The following is a 21,575-nucleotide window of genomic DNA, read 5'->3' as shown; positions in this document are numbered from 1 at the left end:
TAACTACCTTTACACAGCCCTCATGTCCCATGAAGACGATTATTTTCATTAGCTTTCCCCAGCTTTGGAACCAAAGTTACAAAAAACGAATGAAACTTCTTGATAGTCTTTTTGCAATATTATTGTGTATCATACTTTATCGTATCCAACAACTTAGTAATAAAAGGTTGTCTGTAATTCTCGCATTTCATATTTTGTCATACCTCACAACTTCAGTAATAAGCCGCTCAACTGGCGACTTTAATTTGGTCTTGATTTGCCTTCTGAATTATTTAGCTGCCTTCTTTTCCTCCTTCTCCTGCTTCTTACTCTTGCTAGATGCAAATTTTACTTCTTTTTCCAAATACTAACATCAGTCGCCGTCGCATTTTCTAGCTGGATTCTTTTCTTCTAGATGGATTATAGATTTCTTCCACTACATCAGCTTCAATTCTGATGGCTACTCGAATGCACCACAGGGATGTACGGTATCTAATATATAGTACGTCAGCTATAGAATACTTTTGCCGGGCACTCGCGGGGATGTGCACTCACTTGCACGAGGGTAATGCCAAATTAGCCCAAAGAAACTTTCGGCGACTTTTTATAATACTTGAACCCGCTATTTTAGTCAGTTTTTTAATTTACTTTTGACACATTGCTTCTTTTTATCCATTACTCAACCATCCATATCCTATTGGTTTGCTTTATCAGTTGTAGAATGTGAGTCGAACTATTTTCTATCCTTGCTTTCTCGAACCGCTTGAAAATTCTTATTGGATAAAGCCAGAGACGATATGGAGAATGCTCATTATTAAGTCGAAAAGAGTTTTCAGAGCCCCCAAACCATCTATACCCGTTTCCGATATACCCATAGGCAGCCTCCGTATTTCTTAACACCATGTATACAGGAAGATACGGTTACATTTAAATAAAATTATTAACAATCATACAACACCCTTGTACTAAGTTCTGGGCTTGTGTTACCCGTTGGCGGGTTCTCACTCCATACTTCCGATATCCGGTATGCACCGATACTTGACAATTGCCAATGTATAATTAATCGTGCTAGAGTTTCATACTCAACGCATGCTTCTCAATTTTTTTTTTTTCTTCTCAATTTCTTCTCAATTTTTTTGATGTACGGTTGACGAAGGTCTAACTGCTTCAAATAATCTTGGAAAAGGATTATTGGTGCCATGGAGGTAAATGGCTAGATGCATTCCCGCGATTAAACCGGGAAGGGCGCATTCCCGCGATTAAACCGGGAAGGGCCTACGGAGCCCAAACCATCAGCCACTGCCTCCGATACGCTCAGAGGCAGCCTCCTTATAACTGCCCCCCTCCCGTACAATTGAGAGCATTAAAATAGTACCGAGCTTTTTTAAATTCTAATATACGGATAAATGCACTTTAAATAATTGGACATACCTTATGTCAAGTAATAGCCTGAGTCCCTCTTAAGGCAACTAAGATAAGGTGACTGGCTAGAATTTTGGCCGAAGAGGCCATACAGAAGATCCCGTGATTGCTAAATACTATGGAGCCCATTGCTAAATGTTATGACGTTCACAGCGATGGCAGTAACCATGAATAAGCAGCAAATCCACAATTCTTTTATCCTCACTCCTCCAGGATTGAGAAAATGAACCTCCGATATTCCGTGTTTGGAACACTGTTTCCTGCCAGGAGGCTTTGAAATTGTCTTCGAATCCTTGTGTCTAATTCTTCCGAGTATTCGCCTGCAATTGTCAAAAGAAGCTAAAAGAAAGTCCCACGCAGATTTATCCATTGTTATTCGTTAACTCGCTTAGGATACGCTCCCAGCGATTATAACATTTCAACAACGTTAGTAATTATCCTATTACAAATAAATAAAAAAGATTTATCTAAAAATAGACAGACTTATATATGTCGCAGAATAAGGTGGTTGGGAGCTTGTTCCGATCCCATTTCTGATTGTCATCGATCGGTGTCACGTCAGAGTGACAGGCAACGCCATCTGGTTTTGACAACTGGCAACTATTAAATAATCCGCTTCCCTGATATATATGAGGAGAACAGAATTTTTTATATATTTGATAACTCGCTCAGGATACGCTCCTAACGAATTTATCGTATTTAAACGAAGGTAGTATATTAATGGATAATACAACAACTCCGTTTACATCGCATGACATTATGCCGAGAGCGTTAAACAAGCGATGAGTCCTCTTTCTTTTTGCAATGCCCGTTAGTTGAATAAAATTGGGCCATAACTGCTGAAAATCTGAGACATATACCTAACCTTATTGTAGGTTATAACACAGCCGTGTTCGGTAAGCTCAGAATCCACTACAGTATTGGTATATATAATACCAAGCAATAGAACAGTATTACATGCATGTAGAAACTTGTTACACAAGAGATTCAAATGACTCACCCGTTGTCCATTTTGTTACCTTTGAATTTCACAAAAGCATATTCTCTTGATGAGGATGAACATCTTTGCTGGAGGCCTTTCCAGGAGTAGGCCCGATATAGAAATCCGGTTCACGATGTGAAGAAATTCCACCTCCAACACTACACTTACCACAGCACTTTCACTTTTAAACGATGTTACTCTAATGGGAAATAACGACGCTATGAGGTAAGAAGCGTAGTGTCGCCTATTATACGTTCCGGCGCCCTACCACAGATGCTGTGCATCGTCACATCCCAAATAATAGGCCGTTTATCCTATTCCTATATCTTATAAAACAAAGTCGCTTTTCGTGTCTGTCTGTTGTTTCTAACTCTTCTTCTTCTAAGCCACCCAACGGATTTTGTTGCGGTTTTCACCATTAGGTCGAGTATTTTTCGTAGAAGGTTTATATATAGTTTATTATTTGTACATTCTTATGTAAATTAACATAAATACGATAAATATGAATAAAGTCCCACCCGTTGAGACACTTTCGCGCATGCGCTGCTTTAATGGTAAGTACTACATGAAAAAAATGTACTGGAGTATTGTTCCTCTTAATAAGATCTACAAAAAAGTCCGCGATGGCATATTCGTATCTTTTAAGAATAACGCGTAGTGATCATTTTTCTGTCTAAAAATAATAATTTCAATATATTTTTTATTGTGAGGGATATTTTTCCACAATGGTATTAATCCTTATCCTTCAAAATACTTTATTAATTTTCTACGTTAAACGAAGATAAAATTAGCTTTTTACACAATTTCGAAATTGCGAATAGGTTTAGATAAAAACGCATTTAATTGTTGACACATCACGCCGTTGACACTTCAGCTATATCGACTCAAGTTTCACTTATCCCTTACTCTCAGCATATAAATAAGTATATTAGTTACGTTGGCCATTTAATGTAGATTAAAACTGTCTTTTACTGTTTTTCAATTTAATAAGTACTTTAGAAGTTGTTACAATATCAAAAAATCCTTGCTGCGAAACGGCTCGCCAGTCGCCATGCGTCCGCCGCGCCCGCCTGCCTTACACGCATCGGTGGTTCAGTGGCTGAATGCTCGCCTGCCACGCGGGCGGCCCGGGTTCGATTCCCGGCCGATGCATTCTATTTAATTTTCCTCACAGGCAGCCACGTAGTGCTTGCTTTTCATCAGGGACAGAATACCCTCTTCAGCATTAACCACAAGCAAAAAAAAACCCGCCTGCCTTTATAGCAACGAAAATTTAGATGCGTTTGATATATTTTTTTAATATATTTTTTGTAGTAGTTATTAGTAGGTAGGCTTTTGTTTATGATTTCTTCCGTTTAAAAATAGTCATTTAACTATCTAAAAATAGTCATTTAAATATATTTTAATAAGTATTTGAAAACATTAGTAGCACAGATTTAAAATTACGGTACCTACTAAAAAATCCTTGCTGTGTAAAACAATTGGAAAACCCTTAATGAAACTACGAAAATGCGGGTTGCATTAGGGTTTAATTAATTTTCACATTATCTTAAGTGCTTTGCAAACATACATTATATGAATAATCCAGTAGTAAAAGCGGGCGAAGCCGCAAGGGGGTCGCTAGTATCGTATAATAGTTTAAAACTGTCGTCACATTTTTAACTATTATACGATAGTAATAAATCCTAGCAATGAGTTCGAATAATACTAGATTTTATAAATTCATTAATTTTTTTCTATTAATTTTTGCAAGAAGTGTTTGAAATTTCTTTGCAAGAAATTTTTTCTATTAATTTGAAAATTTACATAAATACTGGTATTTATGTAAAATAATCCCTAAAGGTTTCATAAGACTAGTTGAAATAACATAATGTGTAAGTCTATGTCTAATCAGATTGGGATTATTCTAAACAAAATCCATGAACTCTTTAGTGCATGTCCATACATAGAAGATAAAAAATAATGTATATAAGTTATTTGTACAATTCCTTTAGCAGGAAGGCACTTAAAAATATGTAACAATTAAAAAATATTTTTGTGTTTTTTCTTAATTCGGAATTAATTGTTCAATAACTATGCACCTACTGTACTTAGTTGATTATGTACTGTTCTGAATTTTTAAGAACGCAAAACGCCATTTGAGCACTAATAACTTCGCCAATGTCACTTTGTGTGGACAACACACGAAGGAGATTAAGGAAGAGGTCTAACTAAAATACCGCCTTCACTTATAAAACAATAATCAATATTTACAATAGCTATATACTCGTACGGTACGTACGACCAGTAGCTTAGTAATAAGTACTACTTTATTAAGGGCATATCGTATCGTTTAATATTGTTATACCTAATAAATGTGAATAGTTATTAACATTACTCTATGAGGGAGGATTACACAAAAAGAACGGATTTTGGAATTGAAAAGGACGTGGGAAGCGGCCGTCGCTTCGTCCAGACCGCATAATGAAATTAGTCACTCTATAATAATATGAATTGTATTTAAGAGCGATGGCACGCATACATCTACACTTAGAGATGACCTATAAAAAATCACAAACTAACGTCACAAAACGTGTTCGATGCTACTGAACGCAGGCACCGGCAGCGGCGGGACATAGCAGTTGCGACATTCCTAACGCAAGGGTTTGCCGCTGTAACCTCATTTTTAATATATAAATCGATTGATTTTTTTTAAATAGTCGAAAAAAATTAAAAATTAAAGCAATGAATACAATTTAACATTAATTTAAAAATTGTCGTTGTATAATATCTTTTTTTTTCGACTAAAATAATAGTTACAATAATCAGATTTAAATATTATTAGGAGGCTTAATTTCAAAAAATGTTATCTTTACCCATCTATTATTTTATATTAACACTGTGTGTTAGTAGTGTTGTTGTGAGTCAGCGGGGTCTGTTGAGAAAGGAGGCTTATCAGACAGTGGTAAGTACATTACATGTACCTGCTATATATGCTATATTTGAATCCGGAAACATTATTATTTACAAACTTTGAATGCATTTCGTGCAATATTTCAAAAAATGCAAGTACAACGTATTTGAATTACAGAAATTTAAATACAGAAGAATGTAAAGGGGATATACCTAAGTATAAAGAATCTAAAGATACCTATAAAATACCCGTTGGACATTATGATATTGAGCAAACCATAACGTACAATAGTCAGCATGTATTATATTTTATTAATTTATAACATTTCTAATGTTGTAGTAGTTTAAGTTTTGTGTATGCGAAACATGGGCGTATCGTAAAATATAGAGATATTTTCCAGGGCCTTGACTTTATTTTCCAACTGATCTTTTTGTGTCAAGTTGTTAGTAAAATTTGTGGGACGGGCACCAGACTATACAGGGATAGGTTACCAACAATTAGATACTGCCTCCACCCCTGTTCCTCATAATTCTCACACTATTATATAAGCACAATTTAATAATGTGTGCAAATAACAAAGTGTATATTAAACTATTTGCCTACCTTTGTACTACTATGATTAGAGCATTCACAATTGTTATTTTATTATATTAACAACAGTACCTGCCGCGCAATTACAAGGAATACTAATCAGCAAATCTCGACAAACTATGTAATGTGTAGATACTTATATTTGATATCTCTTTTTGCGATCATTATAAATGTTAACAAGTAAATACCTTAAATATATGCATGCATACCTAGGCCGGGGAGACTGTCGCATCGGTACAACATCTCGACGTGAAACGTAGTGGGTTCGTAAATTCATTTCTTCACTGTGGTCACAAGACAAAGCGCGTGGTTGAGTTTGAATTATCACGCAATGAACCGAAAACTAGGCGGAAAATGGAGAACCGAGTGCATTAAGACTAGGTTCCCTCTGCCTACCCTGCTGTAATAGAGGAAGTATTTTTGATTGAATTTTGCACAACTTACGTGTGCTGCCAGACACGTCTTAACATCGCCTCACGCAATAACGACAACGTAGAAACATGTATAAACAATTTACAGATACGTGTATTTTAAGGGTAAATAAGAAATAAAATGCGAATTAATTATAGCACTCCTAAGAAATGTAACTTCATCAAAAGAAAATCCGACCAGTGGTTTCAGAGATCTTAGCAAAGATCTTTAAGCAAACAAACAAACAAGCTGTTCCGCTTTGTTATATTAATATAGATAAAATTTTATACAACCATGAAAGTTTATATTTATTGTAACGGTTTTAATTACAATTTTCACTTTAATTACAATAATCGGAGTATCGATTTAAATAAATATATAATGTATAATTAATTATATTATTTAGTATTTACACATCTTTTGTATGTATATTGTGTACCTATAGAGTGATTGTTACAGTCGACCCATTGTTTATGTAAACGCCTCGAATGACGATCATGTAGGAAATAAACTCCGCTCTGAATGCGAAACTGTGGACAAAAAATATACGCACGTGATGGCAATTTTAATTGGAACCTGCCTACCTATAGCTACTTTGTATTGAATGTTTATATTTATGCCATGTTTCAATAAAATATACATCTATATAGTAGGTTTACGATGTATCCCGTCTCTACATAACAGGGCAGATAGAATCCAGTGTTGTCACTCCGTTCTCCAATTACCGCCCTATACGTTGTGTATTGACTCATGGAGCTCAAAGTCGCGCTTTCTTTTATTACCACAGCGACGACAGCGGAAATAATTGTTTTTCCCCGATTGCGGATCGAACTCGCAATTTGAAAATAGCAATTTGGATTATGAATGTACTAGCGGACGCGCGCATCTTCGCTAGCTTATTTAGGGGTGAATTCTAATAAACCATGAAACATGTGTTCAATGAAATATTTTTAAGAGTCTAAATTTAAAACTTTATAAAAATCAATGGCGATTTATAGATTTTTCCATACAAACTTTCAATTGAACTCTTAGGAGGTGAATTCTAGAAAACCATGAAACACATGTTTAATTAAATATTTTTAAGAGTCTAAATTTCAAATTTTATAAGAATCGGTGCCGATTTAATTTTTTTTCCATACAAACTTTCAACCCCTATTTCACCCCTTTAGGGTTAACATTTTTCAAAATGTCCAGATTATGAAAGTAAACATCTGTCCAAATTTTACGTTTCTACGCACAGCGGTTACGGCTGTGCGTGCGTCTTACCTCAGTCAGTGAGGACAAGTCCTTTTATATATATAGATAACCGCACTTCAGAGACGTCAATTAATATTTAAATGGCATCAACAAATTGCAAATGTATGTTTATATATTTGCAACGATCACCTACCGATTAACAACCGTCAAAACGCGGATATAAATCTAACAACTATGAGTTATATGCAATGATTATAATAACTTTTTTAGATTTTTTTAATGAATAGTGTTATAAACTGAAAGAAATAATGAATATCTAAAGTTATTTTTAATATATTCGACGAGTTAACAGTTATGAGAAAAGAAGCACCCAATAGTACCATGGTTTAATAAATACTTTTTTTCTTGCACGTTTGATTACAATACAATGCAATATTTCCTCATTATGAACAATTGTATATATATGTATTAGGCAATTATGTTATTAACAACCTTATAGGGACAGTCTGATCAATGGACATCCTTGATCCTTTCTGATGGTTAGAAGCTGATTTACAATTATATCCTATGTATATATGTTATAACATTTCTTACCCTCACGCCGTATCACGCACATGGAGGGTTCATGTGAGTGATATTTAATATTGCAGAATAGAGGGAACTTGGGAAACAAAAAAAAGTCTTAAAGTCTACGCAAACAAGTTCAGTCTAAAAATATAAAAAATAAGCCAGCGCAAGGATGGACTAAATTAATAGTATTTAGGTACATATATATTTATTAAATGACAATGACATTCACGTTTATTAGGTCAAAAGCATGCAGCCTTCGCGAAGAACCTAAGAATATTAATTCCTGTTTAAGGAAAGTAGGCAGAAGCAATCTAGAATCTTTTGTTTTGTGTGTTTTGAAATTGGCCAAAATGTAAAAAAATATTATTTATCTTATTTCGTTTCGTTTAAGATAAATATTATTTATCTTATTTCTAAAAAATATTATTTATATTATTTATCTTATAGATAAAATAGTAAATAATACAAACCGAAACAAGCGGAAGTTACATACGAGTACATTACGTGTAATACATGTCTATTATCTACTTACATGAATTAACTTTAAATTGTATCTGATCTTATCTAATATAAGTATTTTCATAATTTTACAATCATATTATTAGCAAAAAATGTATATATATTTGTCTGTTTTATTGCCATTATGGCGAAGTGATAAGAATCTGTTTTTACAGCGCGGAATAGTTGAGTGTTCAACTGTAGCATAATATAAGAATTGAGTCTAACTTAGAATCGCTTTGTTGATAATAGCGAGAAAATTTGATAGAAAATGTAGAAAATAAGAAAAACTTGTGCATTAAATAATAAAAATGGATCTTGCGGTCAAAATCAGTGGTGATTATCTAACCAATACTTTTAATTTTAATACACCTAGATTATACAACTATTCAGGCATATACAATGATAAAAAGCATTTTTATAAATCAAAGTCAAAGTCAGAATATCTTTATTCCATAAAAATGCTTAACATTTACTTGGACATGCCATAAAAGTAAAAAAAAAATGCAAAACAAAATAACCAAAAAAAAATTTTGACTTGAAAAAAGCCCGTTCAATTAGCTGAGCTCATGAGAAGATACAGGCAAAGAAACTCATGGCCACTCTTTTTAATTGCCAGTATTTGTTACAAATTACAATTAACAATTTTAACTTAGAAATAGAGCAACTCATTTCCAAACATCTTTATCGCGAACATAATCTTTAACAGAGTAATAAGCTTTTTGGCAGAGCCTGTGCTTTACCACTTTTTTAAATTTGTTCAGTGATAAATTAACCACGTCGTTTGACCTACGAATGAGTGAGACACTTTATGGAGCCTAGAGAAGGGCACAGCAAGCTTATTTTTATTTCTTAAATTATGTTGATGGAGGTCACTGTTTTTATTAAATCTATTAATATTCTTATGCACATATACTAAGTTGTCGTAAATATATTGGGAGTGTAGTGTGAGGATGTTAAAGTCTTTGAATTTATTCCTTACTCCTCCTCCTCTCCCGTGGACCCATTTTATAAACTGGTCGGACAGCCCGTTTTTGGAGCACAAAAATGGTATCTGTGTCAGCGGCACTGCCCCAAAGTAACAGGCCGTAAGACATAATGCTATGAAAATAGCTGAAGTATACTAAACGCGCGGTGTCAACATCGGTCAGTTGACGAATCTTACGGACAGCATCAGCAGCAGCATCAGCTTATAAAGAATTACGAAGCTTTCTCGTTCTCGTAACAAGATAAAGTGCAAAATTTCAAAGTTCAAGTTGCAAAGCTCAAAGTTTTATACAGATCTCAACCATAAACCAGCTGTAATAATGCAAATATCAATATGACCATATGGAGAAACAAGATAAAATCGAACCTAACACGTGGTAGAACAAAATTTCCTTATATATCACGTATTCACGTATTTATATTCAATGGACAAGTTGACAGACAATAGGATGTTATAATAGTTATGAATGTGGAATTTAAAGATGCCTTAACTATATTGCAAAGTACTTATTTAATACGTAAACAAATATTTTTTATGTTTATATTTCTTCCGCTCTGTAGGTATATGTAGATGTAGTAGATAAGGAAGAGCATCATTTCCTTTACAATTTTAAACCCAATTGTTTCTGTAGTCCGACTGGTGATTTTCTAATATCATTAGTATGCTGCTAATAAAAAGTTTTATTAGCTCCACGCTGTATTCTACTCAGAACAAGGTAGGCAGAGAGTCTGGGCAAGACACTCCGTCCCCATTAACACACTATCCACTTCTTGCTGAATTCTGGAGCGCTTTGCCTCGTTCCTAAAGCGAGGAAATGAAGATGTTGAATATTCATTCATTTCAACCCCAGCCCAACGATTAGACTCTAAACAAAACATCTAAATCATTCATGTAAATAAGCTGAATAAATATTTGTTATTTGCATATAATGTATTTTTTAGCCTCAGCTCGTAACATCAGCAGGATATCCGATCGAAAAGCATCGAGTGACCACTGTGGACGGATATATTCTGCAATTGCATAGGATACCTTCAGGAAGGCGGACGGCGAGGAGGAGCGGTCCGAGCGCTAAGGGAAAAAAGACTGTGCTACTGTGCCATGGCCTAATCGGTAGTAGCGGTGATTTTCTCATTATGGGACCAGACAAGAGTTTAGGTAGGTTCGGTTAAAACTACGTCTTTTCTCAAATTAACTTTTTATATTTTTTTAAATTTAGCATTCTCTCTATCAAGCAAAGACAAAGGGTTGTAGAGTTGGTTTGGTTGAATCTGTCAACTTAGTGTTGAACAAATCACTCAGCTCTATAATTCGCGTGTTTGACGCAAAACATTTTAGGTAGAGGGTGTTTCAATCCAATTCATTGTCAGATAATGTGACAATGCGCCATTATGGCCTGCGATACTACCTACGCTGTTTTAAAAATATTTATATGGTAAACTTAAATTAAGGTTATTATTGCTCTATCCATTAATCTTCAGTGTAATCTTTTAGTTTCATGCTGTATATCGCATGCATCGTAGTAGGGTAGGCGAAGGGAACCTAGTGTTAAGACACTCCGTGCCTTTTTCCACAATCCGTGTAGTGTGCCCTAACTTAATGTCGCACTTGTCATGTTACTAATGAAATCAAAATAATTCATTCTCCAAAATGGGAACTGAACCCACATCCACCCCGTTAACAATCATACACATTTTTTTCTATTCATATTTTCTATTTTTTAGCTTATTTATTGGCGGACGCTGGATATGACGTGTGGCTTGCTAATTTGCGAGGTAACACTTACACGAGCCACATGAAATATAAGAGAGACGAACCGATATTTTGGGACTATAGGTAAAATTAAAATATTTTATACGAGTAGTCGATGGACGATTCTTTCGCAAGCCCACAATCATTACAATTGTAAGCATTGTATTATTGTGTGTTTTTCAGTTTCGAGGAACATGGCAGATATGATCTACCAGCGTCCATTGATAAAGTGTTGAACGTCACCGGACTCGACAAGATACTGTACATAGGGTATTCAATGGGGACCACGTCAGCCTTCGTCATGTTGTCCGAGCGGCCCGAGTACAACGGGAAGCTTATATCTTTTGTGGCGCTCGCGCCAGCAGTGTACATGACAAATATAAAATCATTTGCCGAATCAATGCTGAAGGATTATTCTATTACTGTAAGTTTAGTTAAGAAAAGGGGCAAACTGTCATACTGTACATACTGGTATATATTGAGTTTGGGATCTTCATACCACTGTCTTCGTGGTCAAAGGAAGGAAATGATTATATTTATATTTTAGGACAGAGACCTGTCGTAGCGCAGGGGCACAAAGTGTGTTCGATCCTTACTTGAGGAAATGAAATATTTATTTAAACTTATATTTTCATTTCTTCACTCTGGTGTCAACGCAAAGCGCAGTGTTGAGTTCTGCCAATCAACACGCAATGCGTCCAAAATTAGGCGGCCAAATCTTGACACTAGGTTCCTTCTACTTACCCTGCTATGTGCGGGATATAGCGTGACGCTGATTTATTTTTTATTTATATTTTAGGACCAAGCGCGATCGGGAGGATGGTTGGCAGTGAGCATACGGCGTGATGCACTAGATCTACTGATCCAGACTATGTGCTCGACTAGGAGACCAGAAGACAATATATGTATGAGATTCGTTTACCAGGCCATAGGCCACGATGAAGACCAGTACGACCCGGTATATATACATATATATATTTTAATATTTTAGTCAAATACATACATAAATAAGTAACAAATAAGTTATTTTAAGTGAGGCTATTGTATCGTCGCTCTAGTAAGAATACAAAGCGCAACGTTAGGCTCTGCCAGTCAACACCCAATATCTCTAAAATTGAATTGACAACGAAGTGTTTCAACACTAGATTCCCAGTTCCTTCCTGTTGCCATTGGAAATAAATAAGCCTTTAGGGATATTACAAAATTGGATGGGATGTTACATAAAGATAAATAATAAAACTTGTGATTTCTTCTTTATGTTAATGTATTTTGTTTTTAATTTGATGAGGCCAGTCGTGGCGCAGGGGCACAAAGTGTGACTGTAAAACCGACTGGTTGTGGGTTTGATCCCCACTCGAGGAGATTAAATATTTCGCTGGTTCGCGTACCGCTACGCTATTTTTTTTTGCATGTTTTTTTTAATTATTTCTCTATCTTTAATGAAAAAATAACACTATAAGAAAATAGAATATTCTCCTAAATGGGAATATAATCGAGTAACAGCCGCGTCTATTAACATTACTTTTGTACATAACGTGTGAAATATTTATTTATTATTTGGGATGTGACGATGCACAGCATCTGTGAGAGGGCGCTGTATACTTCCCTTTGATTATCCAATGATTTTCACTTCCGGTTGCTGTCTTCGACCAATCAGCGATCGCCGGAAGTCACGTGGTCTCGGGTGGTAGGGCGCCGTAACGTATAAAAGGCGACACTACGCTTCTTACCTTATAGCGTCGTTATTTCCCATTAGAGTAACATCGTTTAAAAGTGAAAGTGCTGTGGTAAGTGTAGTGTTGGAGGTGGAATTTCTTCATCGTGAACCGGATTTCTATATGGGGCCTACTCCTGGGAAGGCCTCCAGCAAAGATGTTCATCCTTATCAAGAGAATTAGCTTTTGTGAAATTCAAGGTAAAACATCGACAACGGGTGAGTCATTTGAATCTCTTGTGTGACAAGTATCTACATGCATGTAATACTGTTCTATTGCTTGGTATTATATATACCAATACTGTAGTGGATTCTGAGCTTACCGAACACGGCTGTGTTATAACCTACAATAAGGTTAGGTATGTCTCAGATTTTCAGCAGTTATGGCCCAATTTTATTCAACTAACGGTCATTGCAAAAAGCAATAGGACTCATCGCTTGTTTAACGCTCTTGGAGACGTTCTCGGCATAATATCATGCGAATGTAAACGGAGTTTACTAAATAAATCGGTTTTCACCGAGTTTACTTAGTTGTATTATCCATTAATATACTACCTTCGTTTAAATACGATAAATTCGCTAGGAGCGTATCCTGAGCGAGTTATCAAATATATATAAATTAAAAAAAAAAAAAAAAAATCTGTTCTCATCATATATATATATATATTAGGGAAGCAGATTATTTAATAGGCCAGTTGTCAAAACCAGGTGACGTAGCCTGCCACTCTGATGTGACACCGATCGATGACAATCAGAAATGGGATCGGAACAAGCTCCGGTCCCAATCATCTTATTCTGCGACATATGTAAAAAGTCTGTCTATTTTTAGATAAATCTTTTTTATTTATTTGTAATAGGATAATTATTAACGTTGTTGAAAGGTTGAAAGGTAATCGCTGGGAGCATATCCTAAGCGAGTTAACGAATAACAATGGATAAATCTGCGTGGGACTTTCTTTTGGCTTCTTTCGACAATTGCAAGCGAATACTCGGAAGAACTAGACACAAGGATTCGAGGACAATTTCAAAGCCTCCTGGCAGGAAAAGTGTTTCAAACACGGAATATCGGAGGTTCATTTTCTCAATCCTGGAGGAGTGAGGATAAAGGAATTGTGGATTTGCTGCTTATTCATGGTTACTGCCATCGCTGTGAACGTCATAACATTTAGCAATGGGCGTCATAGTATTTAGCAATCACGGGATCTTCTGTATGGCCTCTTCGGCCAAAATTCTAGCCAGTCACCTTATCTTAGTTGCCTTAAGAGGGACTCGGGCTATTACTTGACATAAGGTATGTCCAATTATTTAAAGTGCATTTATCCGTACATTAGAATTTAAAAAAGCTCGGTACTATTTTAATGCTCTCAATTGTACGGGAGGGGGGCAGTTATAAGGAGGCTGCCTCTGAGCGTATCGGAGGCAGTGGCTGATGGTTTGGGCTCCGTAGGCCCTTCCCGGTTTAATCGCGGGAATGCATCTAGCCATTTACCTCCGTGACACCAATAATCCTTTTCCAAGATTATTTGAAGCAGTTAGACCGTCGTCAACCGTACATGCATCAAAAAATTGAGAAGCATGCGTTGAGTATAAAACTCTAGCACTTTTAATTATACATTAGCAATTGTCAAGTATCAGTGCATACCGGATATCGGTAGTATGGAGTGACAACCCGCCGACGGGTAACACAAGCCCAGAACTTATTGTACTACGATTGCGTACAAGGGTATTGCATGATTGTTTTATTTAATTAAATTAAATTTAAATTATTGTTGATAATTTTATTTAAATGTAACCGTATCTTCCTGTATACAATTGTGTTAAGAAATACGGAGGCTGCCTGTGGGTATATCGGAAACGGATATAGATGGTTGGGGGCTCTGAAAACTCTTTACGACTTAATAATGAGCATTCTCCATATCATCTCTTTATCCAATAAGAATTTTCAAGCGGTTCGAGAAAGCAAGGATAGAAAATAGTTCGACTCACGTTCGAGCAACTGATAAAGCAAACCAATAAGAATTTTTCTAATAGATAACGAAAGGTTTATCAAAAAGAACAAAAAGTTTGATATATGGATGGTTGAGTAATGGATAAAAAGAAGCAATGTGTCAAAACTAAATTAAAAAACTGACTAAAATAGTGGGTTCAAGTATTATAAAAAGTCGCGGAAAGTCTCTTTAGGCTAATTTGGCATTATCCTCGTGCAAGTGAGTGCACATCCCCGCGAGTGCCGCGGCAAAAGTATTTTATACCTAACGTACTATATAATAGATACCGTGCATACTTGTGGTGCATTCGAGTAGCCATCAGAATTGAAGCTGATGTAGTGGATGAAATCTATAATCCAGCTAGAAGAAAAGCTTCCAGCTAGAAAATGCGAAGGCGAATGATGTTGGTATTTGGAAAAAGAAGTAAAATTTGCATCTAGCAAGAGTAAGAAGCAGGAGAAAGAGGAAAAGGTAGCTAAATAATTCGGAAGACATATCAAGACCAAATTAATGTCGCCAGTTGAGCGACTTATTACTGAAGTTGTCAGATAAAATATGAAATGCGAGAATTACAGAAGACAACCTTTTATTACTAAGTTGTTGGATACCATAAAGTATGATAATCAATAATATTGCAAAAAGACTATCAAGAAGTTTCATTGGTTTTTTGTAACTTTGGTTCCAAAGCTGAGGAAAGCTAATGAAAATAATCGTCTTCATGGGACATGAGGGCTGTGTAAAGGTAGTTACATATATACCTTGGCGATATCCACGTGCGTAACGTAGATATTCCGCCGCATATTGCCATTAGTTTTGCATAAACTGAACCTGGCTAGCGAGGTGTATACGTAGTCACAACTCCAATATGGCAGAGAGCATGTTGGATGTCTACGACATCATTAAGTCCGGGGAAGTCGGACGTTTAAATTGAGTACTGTATCTGTATTTAAATCGTATATTTTGACACTGTGAAGTTGCTCCTAAAAGCGAATTTCAGAGAGTGAACTATGGTAGTTCTAAAATACAGCTAAGAAGCGATTATAAAATTGATAACTTTATATGTAAATGTATAGTAGTATCAATTACTTATAACTTTATTACACTTCGAAGAATGATATAATCAATAGTCGGCCTAAATTTTGTGAAAAACTAATGAGCTCATAAACCGCATTTTCTAACGCATCGTATATCAAGTCCAGTTTGCTTCAAAACCGTACCTAAGTAGCAGATAGGACATTCATATCATGATTTGTCGGTCTAGTTGCGGTTCGGGTAAGCATTCATTGATGCTTTTGCGAAGTTGTAATACTCGAAGTATGCTATAATGAAATCAAGTCTTAAATTTTACAAATGCGTTGAAAAGTTTGACCAAGTTAAGAATATATTATTGGGCTAAGTACATAGTATTTTATAGAGCATTCTATTAAATATTCTAGTGTTATTAATGTTGTACTAATGGCATCAATTACAAGGTAAAAATTAACTCGGGTAACTATTTCATCATCATCATCAGCCTGTCCTCGTCCACTGCTGGACGTGGGCCTCTCCAATGGGTCGCCGCTGGGCTCGATCTTCGGCTCTCTGCATCCGGCCGTTGCCGCCACTTTGCGGACATCGTCACCCCATCTAGCGGGAAGACGTCTTTAATTACGCTTGTCAAGGCGTGGTGTCCAAGGAGATAGTTTCCAATAGACCGGATTTCCATTTTCATTGGCATTCCGATCCTGCTCGTACTTCTAACATCATATTTCGTTTAGAAATATTTTGGTGAAACACGTGACCTGTCGAAAATTACGCTCTAGAGACGGTGGTGTCATGCTAAGAAATGTTTTTCTAGGTTCTACATTAAGAAACTAGCTGGACTACCGGAAACAGGCTACAAAAGGTAACAATTTTGTTGTGTAACTTAGAGGTGAGGCTACGCAAGGGCTTCATGAATAATAATCAATACTTATATAAACAGGTTATTAAATTATCAAAAGAAGTGAGCACGTCTAGCTTTATTATTTAGACGGTTATGCGAGCTTCCTTTCCTACTCATGCTTATCAGCGAGTTGCGAATCATCTTCTAAAATTTGTTTGTATGCAAATTATAAGTAAATCTAATAATTGAAGTTAGATTATTTTGGCTCAGCTTCCCGCAGAGCGATTATTAATTGAATTAAAAAAATTAAGCAATTTACAATTTGCTTATAAATAAAACAATGTTACTCATGTTTTTTGTGGTTTTACAGATCAATTTATCTGAATGTATCAGAATCAATTTATACAATCATTCTGATTTAGATCACATAGCGTCGTGCGTGGTCACCAGGAGTTATAAACACGTCTCTCACAGATGCTGTGCATCGTCACATCCCAAATAATAGTACAAGTTTTACATAACAATAAAACTTGTATTATTGTGGAGAGACGATGCACAGCATCATTTTAAGGCTCCTGGTGAGAATCTGCTATGAGGTAAGAAGCGTAGTGTCGCCTTTTATACGTTCCGGCGCCCTACCACCTGAGACCACGTGACTTCCGGCGATCGCTGATTGGTCGAAGACAGCAACCGGAAGTGAAAATCATTGGATAATCAAAGGGAAGTATACAGCGCCCTCTCACAGATGCTGTGCATCGTCTCTCCACAATAATACAAGTTTTATTGTTATGTAAAACTTGTACTATTTTTTAACAGGACATTCTACCGATAGTATTTTCACGGATACAACCAGCCTCTTTCAAGCAATTGGAACATTTTGGAAAAGTGGCTATTACAGGTAAGTTTAAGAGCTTTTAATGTAAATATCAATCTGTTTCCTTATAATTTCGAAAAAACAAATAGAAAAATAAATTTATTCAAATTTTTACTTTTTGTTAATATTTTTTTAACGTAATGTCCCGTAATTTAGGAGCGTAGGCAGAGGAAATCTAGTTTTATGACACTCCATTCCTCACTTTCCGCCCAATTTTCAAGACATTGCATATTGGGGGCGAAATTCAATTCTCTTGTTACCAGAGCTATGAAATGAAAATAATTCATTCGTCCAAGTGAGAATCGAACCCACAACCCTCGTATTTACAATCAAACATGTTCCTGCACCACGCCAGCCTTAAATATATATTTAAACTAGTGGGCCCGGACGCGGCTACGCCCGCGAAAATATAAGCCTAAATAATAATAAGTGGAGATTTATTATTAGAAAAAATATCTGAGTAACCGAAATGAACAAACAAAAGAAGTAAAAGTAACTAAAGGAAATTCTTAATATTAGAAAAAGTACCTAAAATTTGCCGTGCGCGCGTACTAAACATTTTTCTATATTAAATAATTATTAATTTTTGCGAACAATATTAAATAAAATCCCAAATTATTAAAATTACGATATTTTAAGTGTATAACATCGATATAGATAACCGAACTGAGATAAATTAATTATAAGCAGCAAATAATTTTAGAATGTTACACAGTAAACTATAATTTCCATCTAGATGAAATGCTAAAAGTGACTATTATATTTATTTTCATAAGGATGAATATCAAATTATAGAAATCATCTAATTTTTGTTAATGTATACAAATCTATATCGGCGCGCGCCATGTATGCGTTAAGCAAACTCACTTTGGGTGACGTTTTCTTAAAACAACAAACTTTGCAAGCCGTTGCTTAGCAACGCGTAGCGACGATTGTTATTAACATGGCGGAATAAATTGCATGTCAAATTAATTATTTTAATATATTGGTATATATCGAAAATATTACAAATATGAGAAAAAAAAGTATCCTATGTTCATCCCGGGACCCTCAAGTATCTCTATATGAGTATTTTATCACAATTAAATTAGCGGTTTGGCCCTGATTGCGTAAAGGACAGACAAACAGACAGACAGACAGACAGACAGAGTTACTTTCGAATTTATAATATAGGTATGGATATAAGTATTATAAACTCGATTTCAGATGAATTCACGGCGTGGGAAGGCGGTTTGTGGGGCGCAGTGAGGCCGTACAAGCTTGAAAATATAAAAGTTCCCGTCACTCTTATATACGCGGAGAACGATAAGCTTGCAGAAAGAAATGTATGTAAAATCTTGTTTTTTTGTTAAATATTTTAACTCTATATATTTTATGTACGTTTTTTTTCTCTACTAAGTAAAGAAAATGCGTAAAGGAATTTAGCAATCTCATATCGCGCTTTCTCCAAACAGACCATGATTTCTTTTAATTTCACGCTATAAGGATATAGCGGCAGGTTCCGTTCCCCACTTTCTGCCGAATTTTTGAGGCTTTACCAGAAGGAAAGGTTCCACAGTTAATATTCCACTAACACCATACACGAAGTTATAACATACGTAAAATATTTAAAAAAAAATAACACTTTTTTTACAGCAAATATATCGCTTGGCTAGAAAACTAAACTCCACAGGCACATTAGAAGACATCAGACCGGCTGCCAACTGGTCGAAGTTCAATCATTTAGATGTAACTTTCGCGAAGGACGTTGGTACAATGTGCAATCAACCTCTCGTCAAGTATATAGGATATTTATTTAGCAAATATGGGTAGAAACTTAACTTAGCTTCACGCTTCGTCCTTAACGGGGTAGTAGAGATTCAGCCATTGTGGTAATTGATTGTTGCTTAAGATTTTGATAAAGCTTTAAACAATTGTAGCATTTCTATTAGAATAAATATACAATTGTCGCCGAAAGAAGAATTACACTGTTATTATTTTAAAAATAATGTTACTTTAAGTATTGTGATTGTGATATATTTAACATTCATGTATTTCCTGATAATAAGATAAACGGTTTTTTTGACCTTAACTGATTACAAAAAAAAAATCTGACTGTGGTGACTAAATTAATGTATCCAATGACATTTGTGCCATCAATACAAATTCAACTATGTATCATTTAACAAAATCTGGTTACAAGATAAAGCATTGAGTTCCACTATTCCATAAAGCCTCCAGTATTCAGAAGACAGTGTTAAGCTAAAAAACAATATACATACACTTGTATATAAATGTCAATAATTTAGAATACATAGTCCTTTAAGTCATTTAAAAGACTGTGATGGTATTATGGTAGTATATTATTAAAGAAACCTATTATTTTATATAAGGATAAAATAAATATAAAAAAAAAATAATTAACTTTTTTATTTCATACCTATATATTTCTTTTTTATTTTATAAAATAAACTATAATAAAATTTAAAACCACTTGATAGCATATGATGAACTGGCAAAGCCTCATAGCAATTTCTTCTTTATAAATTATTTCCTTTTACTAGAATTAGAAAAATTAAAATAGTACACTCCCACATGTACTGATTGAATGCACAACCATCACATTTACAGTTAGACTGTAATTTTTACTATAATTATACACAGGTTTTTTTAGCTTTGCAATGTATCCAGCATATAGCAAGGAAGGCAAAGGGAATTTGGTTATACTTTTAATTTTTTTAAAACCCATTGAACATACCTTATTTACTCTTGATATGTTTGTATTCAATTCAGCATGGCAACTTTTTTGTGTATTAGCTGGCAATTTTTGGTCTACATGTGGCACTTGAGCATCTGCATGAAAATATAGTAAATTAGGAATGCATTTTATTTTCTTCGTACAGCCCAAGTGTGTTGAGTGGCGGTACTTAAGGCCGCGATTTATCGAGCGAGAATTAAAAATAATTTCCTCGAGTGGGAATCGTACCCGTAACCGTTACATTTACAGTCAGAAGTTATGCCAAGAAGGCCTCAATACAACTATACTTTTATTACATTACTGTTAGGATAAAAAAGTGTCGTAATAGAAATGTGATTGTAATTTTCTTTTACTATAGAGCGGAGATATTATAACTAGATTTAAATACTATACTGAGCATACATCGGGCAATTGTTACTTAAAGAAAATGAAGACGTTGTTTACAAGTAGATTATAATTCATAATTATATTAGTTACAAAGTTATATTGGATTCACTGTTTATAAATAAAGCTATAATAACAACAACAACACAACATGTTAACAAATATATACCTTTATTTGGCATCTATATTTAATATTCGTTTTTAACTCCATTATAAATACAAATTATAGTGGTTATCATAAAAGTAGTAAAAATATTTAATATTTGTACTGATCAAATAATACACTAAGTATCTATCACTGTCAACTGTCAACTGTCAAGCCTAGTTCTAGACACAGAACACATTTACTCCCGTACAACCTCTTTTGTGAGTTCTCCATTCAACGTGACACTGGCGAAGTGATTTTGTGCTCAACTGGCACGCTCGTAACGCCATAATAGAAAGAACAGAACAGAACAGAACATTTACTCCTAGACATTTATGGTCCTAGAATACATAATTATTTCAATACATTAATAAAGTTAATTAAATAATTTTGTGTCATTATCAATTCCGCTCGCTAATATCTTGTATAATAAATTGACCAATCAATCAGTTAAATCCGTTTCAAATGCATTTTAAAAAAATAAAATGAATAAAAGTTTGAATTTATACCTCCAAATTGTTGTATACCCTTCAAATATGTCCACAGGTGAGAGTTCAAATCTCACAACGTTAAAGGTTTTAATGGTTTT

The 21,575-nt window shown here is 35.0% G+C and overlaps 2 protein-coding genes across 3 annotated transcripts in view; one reads left to right on the top strand and one right to left on the bottom strand.

The window, feature by feature from the left end:
- The window catches only part of crm (cramped chromatin regulator), a 47,947-nt gene extending 26,780 nt beyond the window's left edge, over positions 1–21,167 (bottom strand). For both annotated transcript variants that reach the window (XM_085196281.1, XM_085196282.1), the window contains exons 1-2: positions 21,011–21,167; positions 20,458–20,552 (exon numbers count right to left, since the gene is read on the bottom strand). In XM_085196281.1, the coding sequence (XP_085052407.1) occupies positions 20,458–20,552; positions 21,011–21,023 (108 nt within the window). In that variant the 5' untranslated portion in view covers positions 21,024–21,167. The remainder of the gene's footprint in view (positions 1–20,457; positions 20,553–21,010) is intronic.
- Positions 5,080–20,116, top strand: LOC146533237 (lipase 3-like). Its single transcript, XM_085196284.1, has 8 exons — positions 5,080–5,327; positions 10,473–10,686; positions 11,253–11,364; positions 11,464–11,704; positions 12,080–12,238; positions 17,663–17,744; positions 18,927–19,045; positions 19,356–20,116. Exons 1-8 carry the CDS (start codon positions 5,226–5,228, stop codon positions 19,530–19,532), a joined length of 1,206 nt encoding a protein of 401 aa, XP_085052410.1. The 5' UTR covers positions 5,080–5,225; the 3' UTR covers positions 19,533–20,116.
- Positions 21,168–21,575: the final 408 nt, after the last annotated feature.

The sequence above is a fragment of the Heliconius melpomene genome, chromosome 13 (genome assembly GCF_056956725.1).
Source record: "Heliconius melpomene rosina isolate 202511_hmr_F chromosome 13, ASM5695672v1, whole genome shotgun sequence".
NCBI classification, from domain to species: domain Eukaryota; kingdom Metazoa; phylum Arthropoda; class Insecta; order Lepidoptera; family Nymphalidae; genus Heliconius; species Heliconius melpomene.
The sequence above is the reverse complement of the archived record's forward strand: the minus strand, read 5'-3'. Positions and strand labels throughout refer to the sequence as shown.